General features: G+C 35.7%; 1 protein-coding gene and 2 long non-coding RNA genes across 3 annotated transcripts; all 3 read right to left on the reverse strand.

Moving 5' to 3' along the window:
- Nucleotides 1-743: 743 nt before the first annotated feature.
- Nucleotides 744-3,469, reverse strand: LOC120470846 (uncharacterized). The gene is made up of 4 exons (XR_016169022.1): nt 3,251-3,469; nt 2,852-2,899; nt 2,503-2,708; nt 744-882 (listed from the first exon to the last, which is right to left on the reverse strand). It is a non-coding gene; the product is annotated as an uncharacterized LOC120470846 (long non-coding RNA).
- A 609-nt stretch (nt 3,470-4,078) lies between these two features.
- On the reverse strand, nt 4,079-5,122 carry LOC148978556 (uncharacterized). The gene is made up of 3 exons (XR_016169023.1): nt 5,017-5,122; nt 4,375-4,428; nt 4,079-4,132 (listed from the first exon to the last, which is right to left on the reverse strand). It is a non-coding gene; the product is annotated as an uncharacterized LOC148978556 (long non-coding RNA).
- A 1,287-nt stretch (nt 5,123-6,409) lies between these two features.
- Nucleotides 6,410-8,413, reverse strand: LOC148978557 (uncharacterized). Its single transcript, XM_089132817.1, has one exon. It carries the CDS (start codon nt 8,411-8,413, stop codon nt 6,410-6,412), a length of 2,004 nt encoding a protein of 667 aa, XP_088988943.1.
- Nucleotides 8,414-11,089: the final 2,676 nt, after the last annotated feature.

Raw genomic sequence — 11,089 nt, forward strand, 5'->3', positions numbered from 1 at the left:
TCTCAATGAAACAGCCTGGGGCAATTTAAAAATGTTTTAACCTTTAAATATTTCAGTAAAAAGCCGAGAGTGTTATAATACTGTAATATTACATATATTTTAATATAATTTTAATAAACGTATAGAATATTGAACAACTTAAATTATACACAATTTATCAGTATTTTAAGAATAATTTAGAAAAATGTACGGAGTAGTTATTACAGATAAACTATATAACAAAACTGTAATTAATTTTGTTTGACACACAAAAAAATCAACAATTAAATAACAGATGATCTTCTGCCACTGCCACCCTCTCGGTCTGGAGCATAACGGAGCCATCTCTTTACTGCCTCGGAAAAGTCTGCCTTGGAGGCCTCTTTTCCTTGGGCTGTATTTCTTAATGCACCTGAAACATTATGGAACAAAATGAAGAGTTCAGATCCAAAAGCCTCTAAGTGCCATTTGAAATTTTCTTCTATAATGATACATTTTATCAAGCTTGTATATTTAAGTTCAGTAATTTCACTCAAATTGAAATGAAGATTACCTATTAATTGTTATTTAAGTGAAATTACTGAACTTATACAAGCTTGGTGATAGAAGAACATTATAGAATAAGATTTTCAAATGGCATTTAGAGGCTTTTGCATCTTCAAATATAACTGACATGGTTGCACCAAAATGAACATATCTTATAGGGCATTTTCAAACCTGAACTAAACCAATCTATTACTTACGGAACATTATCTTTGAGAGATTTGAGGTCTCGAAGCTCCTCTTCTCTCCACGTCCTGCCCAGTTCAATGACGAAGCCAGTTTGTTGCTTAAAATGTGGCTCAACATTTTTCTTATAGTGCCTTCCAATTTATGCCCACCTAGAAGTGACAGCTGGTAAATCTAATAAAAAGGGGATCAGTGTTAAAAAAATTATGCCCAATTAAATGCACACAAAAATACATTTTCTATTAACCTTTCTAAATAGACTTTATCTGAGCCATACATACAGTATGTTTCTACAGACTTTTTTTTTTTTTTTTTTTTTTACTTTTCTGTTGATCTCTCTTCAAAGTGCATCCACAGACTGGACTATGTTTATATATTTATTTTCAAACATAAATGGTGTCAAATTCAGTTTTTTCTGTTTCTGGGTATATTTCCTGGGATGTCTCTAGAATTTACTCAGATTAGTGCCAAAAAATAAAAACATGAGAGGACAACAGAGAATGGTCTGACTCGTTCAAACTGACAAAGTATACAGTAAATTAGAAACCCACTTTACAACTGTAATGAGAAAAGTATCTTAGCATGGTATTTTTAGATTTCCAAACCTCTCTGTAGATTTGTTTTCAGACCATATGTAGTATAAATGGTTGTATCCTATTAAAGGGATAGTTCACTTTGAAATTAATTTTTGATATGTTTTAGCTTACCTCAAGGGCCTCCAAGATGTAGGTGTCTTTGTTTCTGCAACAGTTTAAATTTTGATATTTTTAGGTCAAAGCGTTCTTGTCTGTAAGTCATATAATGGAGGTCTATGGTCACCACCTCAAAGAGCATGCACTATGGGATGAATATAGTATCAAAATGATCAACACGTGCAAGCACAATTATCAATGAACTTGATACATGTTGTAGAAATGTTTTATCCATGCCTTTCAACTTGCGTGTGCAAAATTCAAAATTGAATGAATGTGTAGCAATTTGTACAAATAGAGAAAATTGTGTGAATACATGTTTTCTTTTGTGGTGTATCATAAATTGTGCATGCGCTGGAAGTGATCTCTCTCGCGTGTTGTGCATCACTCATTGTTTACACAGAGATTTCGGAAGTTTTACCTTTCACTGTGAAGATCTAAACATATTTCGATATACAGGAAATCGCAATGGAAGATTATTTCAATATATATCAACAGACAACGTTGAAGTTTTTCCGCAACCTTGCGAGAGATCACTTCCGGCGCTTTCTGGCGCTTGAGCAGACCGAAGCGCCCACGCCCTCAGATCACTTGGACGTGGCTGTGGTTACAAGAGGTAAAAACATCAATGTGTACTAATACATTTTTACGAGTCATTAAATCATGTTTAATTTGGACTTCTCTGTGCATGCTCTTTGAGGTGGTGACCATAGACCTCCATTATATGACTGACAGACAAGAACGGTTTGACCTAAAAATATCAAAATTGAAAATACTGTGGAAACAAAGACACCTACATCTTGGATGCCCTTGAGGTAAGATAAAGCATATCAAAAATTAATTTCAAAGTGAACTATCCCTTTAATCAAAATGGTAGCATTATTTTCAGGATTATATTTCTACTGTATATAGTACGGTCATCTCTAATAGTTTCTGTTTTTATGAAAACTGAATGGGGCAATCGTTTAGAACCATACATATTTTTCAGTAATCTTTATGTTATTTTTTCCATACTTATCAAGACCTGGAAATTAAATAAAATTCCATATTTTTCCAAACTGCGTAGGAACCCGGTTAAATATAATTGCATTACAAGACATACCAATCTATTTTTTTCGGTCTCATCCAACCTCTCCAATTCCTCAAAATCTTCAAGAGATTGTAAAGGTAACTGCAAGCCACATCTTATTTCCTGATCAGGTACAGCAGGCACTCCCTGTAAGTTTTGTATCATTGCTCTCTGCTCTTTTAGCTCTGCCTTAACTTCCATGAGAAGTTTAAGCACATTCCTCTTGAAAGGAGACAACTCTACAAATAAAGTAGACAAGTAAATAAATATATTAAGAGAGAGAAACTCTACTAGTTCAGTAATAACCCTAATCAGAAATTACTAACAGGTTTAGTGTTTAAATTAATACTTGAACATGGAATTTTTGTTTTTGATTTATTACCGTTGGTATGTTCATTCCCCTGCGATGTTAGTTGTGCTCTTGGATTTTCTGAAGAAAACACAACAGTTTTTTTAAACTTCTTATAAGTTCCTAAAACTCATCTGTAAAACAATTAGTCTTGAAGAGGTTAGCAGTTTGAAGAATCAGCTGAAAAAATGTCTGAAACAGTCAGACTGGAGTTTTGGTTCATGTATTTTTCTTTAAAAAAAAAAGAGTGACAGTAAATACTAGCAGCAAAAGATAGGATGGATGTCAACATTTATAGTATAATTATATTTTAGCCTGTAAGTCCCACCTAAAAGGACATAATAATAATTAAAAAATGACATAAAATCAACATAAAGGCCAAATAAAAAGTTCCAAATAACTGTTTTCAAAATAAATTAAAAAAGTCATTACCATTGACCAGTTCAGTCAGTGTGCCCTGATGTGCTCCGTACTGTGATCCCTGGTGTGCTCTGTTGTTTGCGTCTTGGTATGTTCCCTGGTGTGCTCCGTTGTGTGGTCCCTGGTGTGCTCCATAGTTTGATCCCTGGTGTGCTCTGTTGTGTGGTCCCTGGTGTGCTCCATAGTGTGATGCCTGGTGTGCTCCGTTGTGTGAGCCCTGGTGTGCTCCATAGTGTGATCCCTGGTGTGCTCCGTTGTGTGATCCCTGGTGTGCTCCATAGTGTGATCCCTGGTGTGCTCCATAGTGTGATCCCTGGAGTGCTCCGTTGTGTGATCCCTGGTGTGCTCCGTTGTGTGATCCCTGGTGTGCTCCGTTGTTTGGGTCTTGAAGTGCTCCGTGGATTGCCTCTTGGTATGTTCCCTGATGTGCTCCATAGTGTGATCCCTGGTGTGCTCCGTTGTGTGATCCCTGGTGTGCTCCATAGTGTGATCCCTGGTGTGCTCCATAGTGTGATCCCTGGTGTGCTCCATAGTGTGATCCCTGGAGTGCTCCGTTGTGTGATCCCTGGTGTGCTCCGTTGTTTGGGTCTTGAAGTGCTCCGTGGATTGCCTCTTGGTATGTTCCCTGATGTGCTCCATAGTGTGATCCCTGGTGTGCTACATAGTTTGTGCCCTTGTGTGCTCCGAGGTTTGTGTGGTCTGACCCCTGGTATGTGCCCTGGTGAACTCTGTGTGAATTTTCTGAGAGAAATGTGCACAGTTTATTTTTAGGCATGAAATGCTTGTGTTAAACTGACAAGACAACCAATGTTTAATAGACTACATTTCAATAATATATACCAGCTGAAGTGATGTCTGATGCAGGACTGGAGGCGTGGTAGTTCATGTGTCTCTCTGAAAAAAATTAGCAAAAGACATTAAAGGTTATGAAACAAAGGGCAAACTTTTGCGCAATGTTGCAGGGTAATGTTTAATCAACTGGTAACCAGGTGAGATACAGGGCCCACAAACTAAAGTATCAAGATAGAAATTTAATTAAAAAAAGATATTTCAGAATTTGTGGAGCTGGAAGAACATTTATTACAGCTGTGATACAATGTAAAAGAGGCATTGAATTGAATAACATAAACACATACCAAGTGAAGAGAGGTTTGAGACAGCTGGACTGGTCTCAAAGTTCATGTGACTTTCTAAAAAACAAAACAAATGAACAAGTGTAATTAACAGCAGGGTTTTGAGTAATGAAATTGTGTGCTTTTGAATTCATTCAGTCATGTTTGAAAATCACTAAAGGCGGACATTTGTGAACTTTCTCAATTGTTAGATTTTAATGATGTTGCTCTTAAGGACATTTTTATAATGGGTTAAATTAACCATACGTTCAAGGATGCAAGGGGGAAGAATACATTTTTCCCTGGCCCAATATATAGATTATGCCATGCTGCAGAGCCTGTTCCTATCATGCCTGCCACACCAGGGCCAGTTGGTGACGGCTCCAGCATCCCTGACCAGCGTCTAGTGACTTATACAGTCCCGTAAGGCCGCTCCATTTCACAAACCCATAGCTTCTCCCAAGAACATTTTGGGGGGAGTTGTATGTTCATTCAATTTTATGGCAGGTTCAGTGCATTCCAAATTAAATTGAACTAAATTTTCTTGTGAAGTTTTTTGGGGAAAAAGTTTGAATCGCCTTGAAATTCAGGGACATTTGATCATGAATACCTTTTTTTTTTTTTTAAAGTAACCACAAAAACAGTTTAATTATACTTCCACAATACCTGGAAAAACAATTGCGGGAGGAGCTGCGAGCCGTGATTTTTTTGGTGCATCATCATCCTGGTCAGATTCATTTTCTATAAAGTTTAGGAAGCGTGGATTAGGCCTGTAAAGTGAAACATTTAAATTACTTCTCAATAGGACAACACTTATAAAAAAACAAATCATCGGTATTTATTATCATTAAGTTAACCTTTTCTTCCTTTTCATTCTTTCATGGCCCTCTTCATCAGAAGTTATTTCTGACGTATGGATATCACAGTCCACATACTTTTTTAGCATCTTCTGTGCTTTTTCTAGGGTTTCTGTAATATAGATATGAATAATATAATATAAAATTGAGCAAAGCATGTAGTATCAGTGCATAGAGATAATAATAATAATTTTTAAAAAATCGTACCACACTTTTTGAGCAATCGGACAGGCTCAAAGACTTTCCATCCATCTTGGACAGGCTCTTTTCTCTTTACTGCTGCCTTTAATTTTGCTTGGTTGTAATTTGGCCAGTAGCACTTTTGTTCAAAAAGCCAATTATCTGGGACAACATCTGTGCTTTTGTCTGGAAATTCTATTAATGAGTAACATGGGTTCACTTTATCCATTACTGTCTGGGAAAGATAAAAAAAAAATTGAGAAATGTTGACCCCAGCTATGATTAGTTCTGGGTTGCTGCGTGTTCAGCTCCCTTACCCATACCAATCACAGTGGAGTAAGAGTCATGCATGAATTAATTTATTTGTATGTAATGTAATGTAATGTAATGTAATGTATTTATTAGTATACAATGAAAAAAAAACAGAAAGAGTGGGTGTTGCATCACTTAGAAAACAAGTGAAATTTGTATTTTCTCAAAGTTCAGTCACTACAACAAACTACCCATTAGTTTACTCGAAAATTAATATTCTGTCATCCTTACTTTATCTTAGAAAGACATATTTAGATATTTTTTTTAAAGATTTTGGTCACTCCAACGACAGTACTACAGATAACCAAAACGTTATAGATTAAAAAGCCTAGATTAAATCTTTCCATCGTATTCATATTTATACTTTGTTCAAGAGTTAGATTACACCTCTCAATTCATTTGGATTTGTTTCAATGTTATGACATTTTTTGATCTAAAGATTTGGTGTCTGGACTGTCAATGGAGTGACCCGAATCTCTCAGATTTCATTAATATGAAAATGAACGAAAATCTTATGGCTTTGGAGCAACATGAGAGTGATGATAGAATTTTCATTTTTTCAGGTTAACTAACTCTCTATGATACGGTACTATATACAGTATTTTGAACAATTTGTTTCCACTTTTTCAATATGTTATGTTTATTTAACTGTAAAAACATTTCCAAAAGCCTGACACTACACCATACGTGCTCACTCTGCTGAACAAACACTATCTGCAATGGAGAAGGGGTATTGCAAAAAAAACATTCTCGTTTTCAGGAAGAAGTACATACTTCTGTTTCACACTGGACAAAGGTACGATTTCAGTCTTTTCTTGCAAGACAGAAACTCTGTAACATCCAAGTGCAGAGGAGTCGCATGGGTATGTGTAAAATGATACTCGTTTTAGGAACCTCTGGCACACTATATGAATGCTTTCATTCTGTTTGATTATGTCCTTAACGATGGCTATGTCTGTGTCGATTTTGATACAGTTGTCTCCTTGTTTGGGTGACAGAACACAATTTGACAAATGCACCTTTTTTAGCTCTTTTGAACTTGATGAGAGAAGTAGATCTCCATTTGGTTGGTGAGATTCTTTTGGAAGCATTTCTGAAAGTCTTTTGACAACCTGCTGTAAAGGTCGATCTGGTTTTCTAACCAATCGTTTCAATCCACCCAGGTAATTCTCATATGGAAATGCTGAAATATTATCAAGAGGGCCGAACGCTTTATACTCGTCTGCAAGATGGATAACCTGGTGGACATTGTAAACCACTTCATCTGCGCCGTACAATCTGATGAAATGTGTTACAAATGACAACAGAGCCTTGTTGGCAAATTCAATCATTGAATCAGAGAGGCCAGGACTAAGCAGCTGAAACATGCCAACAGAAAACAGAAGAAAGTTGTCATAAATTTCGGATTCAACACATCCTTTTAAAACAACGGGACCCGTGTATATCATGAACTGGCGGAACTCTGTGGCCTTCCATCTATCCACATCTGTCAAAGAACGAGGTTTCCTGGCAAACTCTTGAGGCATAAACGAACGGAGAGCAATTAGTCTGTCAGAAATCTGTGTGATACGCTGTGATGACAACCTTGTTCTAAGCTTTTTCCCTTTCATCCACATTTGAATTAATCTCCTCATCACTCCAAGACAGCAGGTGTGCATGTAGTCTAACGGGAATTGGGTTACCATTTTTACTAGTTCGTGCAAGGGGCTTAAGGTATTGTTCAAATGGTGTTCTTCATTTGTCATCATTTCATAATCCATGTCAGTACGCAGTGGAGCATCTGTTTCAGGATATGTCATTTTATTAGACCATACTCCAGTCTGGGAACATTTGTCACAACCAAAGTAGCCATTGTGAGACTTGACATTTTTGAGGAATGCTCGTGCAGGGGCGTCGCAAATAAAGGAGGAGACAACAACTTTGAAACGAGTACCATTCTTTACAATGCCTTCTCGCAAAACCACTTTTAATTCTGCAATGAATTCTCTCAAATACTCACAGACTGAGTTTGGTTTACTATTGCCACAGAACAAACCGATTACAAATGGGGATCGTGTTTTATCACAGTCAACTGTTGCAAGAATTGGCCAAAATTGTCTTCCGGAGCTTTTAAACAGGGGGATGCCATCAATATTAAACTGCAATGCAAGAGTTTGGACATATTCAGAAATATTGGAGATCCTACCTAATATGTTTTGCAAGCCATTTACCAGGCCAAAATGGTAATATTCGCCATTGCAAATGTTTACCACGGGTACATTTGTCTGTGTATCAAGAAGAGTCCTTGCATCCTTGGGCAAATCAGGAAATTCTGGTCTTAAGATTGCCAATAGTGCTGTTAGAGCTACTAGAGGGATGCAAAAAGATGCTGCCCATGTTTGCAGTTTAGTTTGCAAATGATTAAGTGAATTGTTGCTACTGCTGTCAGATTCTACATTTGTTTGGATGCTGCCAGGATCGGAGAGATTGTCAGAATCAGAGATGAAATCAGACTCCGTGTTTTTTTCCAGGTCACATGAGTTCTCATGTGGGGGCAAAAGAGAGGAAACTGCATCACAAGTGGATATATCACCACTTTCAGTGTCTTGACGTGTGTGACCATGAACACTAGAGTCATCAGTGTTTTCAGTTTGTGTTTTGTATTCATCCAAAATCTCTTTTTCTATCTGTTGTACACTGGCCAAAGTCTTTCTCCTTTTAGTCCAATAAGACATTGAGTGTTATTGTCAGTATCATATATTTTGTTTTGTAAAAATTAAATGTACAGGTATTTTGTTTTCATACAATCTAGTTGTTAATTGATGTGTTGTCACGTGTAAAGTGGTGTTTATAATTATTTACTTCTCTAGCATCTGTTCCTTTGGAAAATCCTCCTGAAAGACAAAAAAAGAACTGTATGTTATAGGGATGATACAAATTACAAAAATATATTTTTATATTTATATAAACTTTATTTTAAGAAAATTAGTCTTCCAGGTTTTGATGCACTCTACATTTTGATGCATTGATGCACATACTGAAGAGAAAAAAATGTGATGGTGTTGGTCCAAAGAATTTGTTTAAAAGTTATGTTAGGTAACATTGGTCTATACCATATAAAAGAATGATTAACATCAGTACTTCTTTTAAAGCTTAATTTCATAAACAAATTAAGTATTTTATATTTTGTGTTTCACAAAAGAAAGTCACATGGGACCATCGACTTATCGTAATTTTAAAACTTTTAAAGGGTTAAGCACCTGAAGGCAGGGCAGGATTAACCATTGGGGCAGAGCGGCAATCGGGAGAGTCGAGAGTTTCCCCTTTTTTAGTTCGAATCCGCCTTTTGCCGAACATATGAGATGTAAAAGTATAACCTTACATAAATGTCTCTAGCGTTATGTTTTGCCAATGAAATAATGATATGGCTTTGTTCCTTTATAAAACAGCACAAGACTTAAAGAATAGGCAACCTGTTTGTGCTGGGTGATATAAAGAAAAGTGGTCATCTGGTGAAAACAAGCTCAAGAATTTATCTCTTGCAAGTGAAGAAATAAGGACAAAAGTATTTTAATTGTCCTTTATTAAAGTGTAATATAGACTAAAGTATAATTTAGAAATATTCATTTATATTGTACATTTAGGCTAAATGGATTTTACGTCATAGGAATAATTCTATAAATCATTATTACATTATTATAATACTTGTTTGACATCCTAAAACACCATTGATGATGTAACGTAGACAGAGACTCTCATAACTAAAAAGATGTTTGAGCCCTCTTTATTGTCCTGGTACAATTCAATGCTTTATCTTTGTTCAACGAGCAGTTTATGGGTTGAATCTCTTAATTTGATATCTCAGAGAGCACGAGATTGATGCATTTAATCTTAAAATCTACAAAATTTTCTTGCGGGGGAGCATGGCCCCGAACCCCCTAGAGGCACAGAGGTGCACCCAACATAGTTTTACAAAGTCCTATGGGAAAGAACGACCATTTATGAACTTTACTCGAAGCATAATACAAAAGTTCAAGTCAGTAAAACTGTAAATGCCATATTAAAATGTCCTTGGACAAAACATTTGCCTGCCTGAGAGGGGGCCTACAAGACATTGTGTCCAGGGGCCTCTGAACTCTTAATCCGGCCCTGCCTGAAGGTCATTCTTTTTCATAAATAAGACCTGAAAAGACTTCATGGACCAGTCGCTCATTTATTTATCTGTAGGCACTTTAAAATGCAATTGGTGTCAAGCCCGAATTATCATTCGGAGTCAGAAGAAACAGTCTTCTGCATCTCTGAAAGACTCCAAATGATTAAGACTATATGCCATTAATGTCTTTATCATAACATCACTATTGACTAATTGCTGAATGATGTAGCTTTAATTCATTTATCAGCATTTATCAGTAAAAATATACTTACAAAGCTAATGACGATGTGTTTGGATGGCTCTTAAAAGAGCCTTTGGTTTATTCAGCTGCTATTGACACAAAAGGAGAAAAAGAAGAAATATCACTGAATATGATTTGGATATTGCATAAAAATTAGACAGAAGACAGATGTGACAATTTACCCCATAGTTATGCAGAGTTAATTGTAACAGACAGATGGGTTAGTTGTAACACTTATTTCACCTTGTTGTATTTCCCTGACAGAAAAAAATAAATAAAAAATAAAAAACTTAACTTAAAAATAAACTTATACTGCTACAGTGGGGTTGCAAATTTAATGTTTATCTCTTCTGACTTTTCTTACAGGCAATAACCTACAAAAATCCTGGAAACTCAATATTAAGTCAATAGCAGGCTATATGCTAAATTCAAAATCAAAAATATGCTATGTAAACTTTAACGATTTACTCATTTTACCTATAGGTTTTAATGAAATGCTTGAAATATAGACTACATCTAATTCATGGAAATATTAAATTATAACCCCCTTATACCATAATTATTAAATAAAAAATAGTAACTCTATAACAACATGCCACTTGGGGGCAATTCTTGGTGGCCAATCTTACCACAATTTTATCTTTTAAAAATTGTATTAAAATAAATAAATAATTTCAATTATATGGCATTAATGTCTTTATCATAACATCACTATTGACTAATTGCTGCATGATGTAGCTTTAATTCATTTATCAGCATTTATCAGTAAAAATATACTTACAAAGCTAATGACGATGTGTTTGGATGGCTCTTAAAAGAGCCTTTGGTTTATTCAGCTGCTAAAAGGAGAAACAGAAGAAATATCACTGAATATGATTTGGATATTGCATGTCTGTACAAATTAAAAAAAAAAATTTTAATAAAATGATTTGGTCATATGGTTTGAACATGTCAATTCAGAAGATGACTGCACTTACAAAAATCAGATGGCTCAGATGGCAATCGGCACTAAAAAAA

Source organism: Pimephales promelas, chromosome 6, assembly GCF_988280905.1.
Source record: "Pimephales promelas chromosome 6, fPimPro1.hap1.1, whole genome shotgun sequence".
Classification (NCBI taxonomy): domain Eukaryota; kingdom Metazoa; phylum Chordata; class Actinopteri; order Cypriniformes; family Leuciscidae; genus Pimephales; species Pimephales promelas.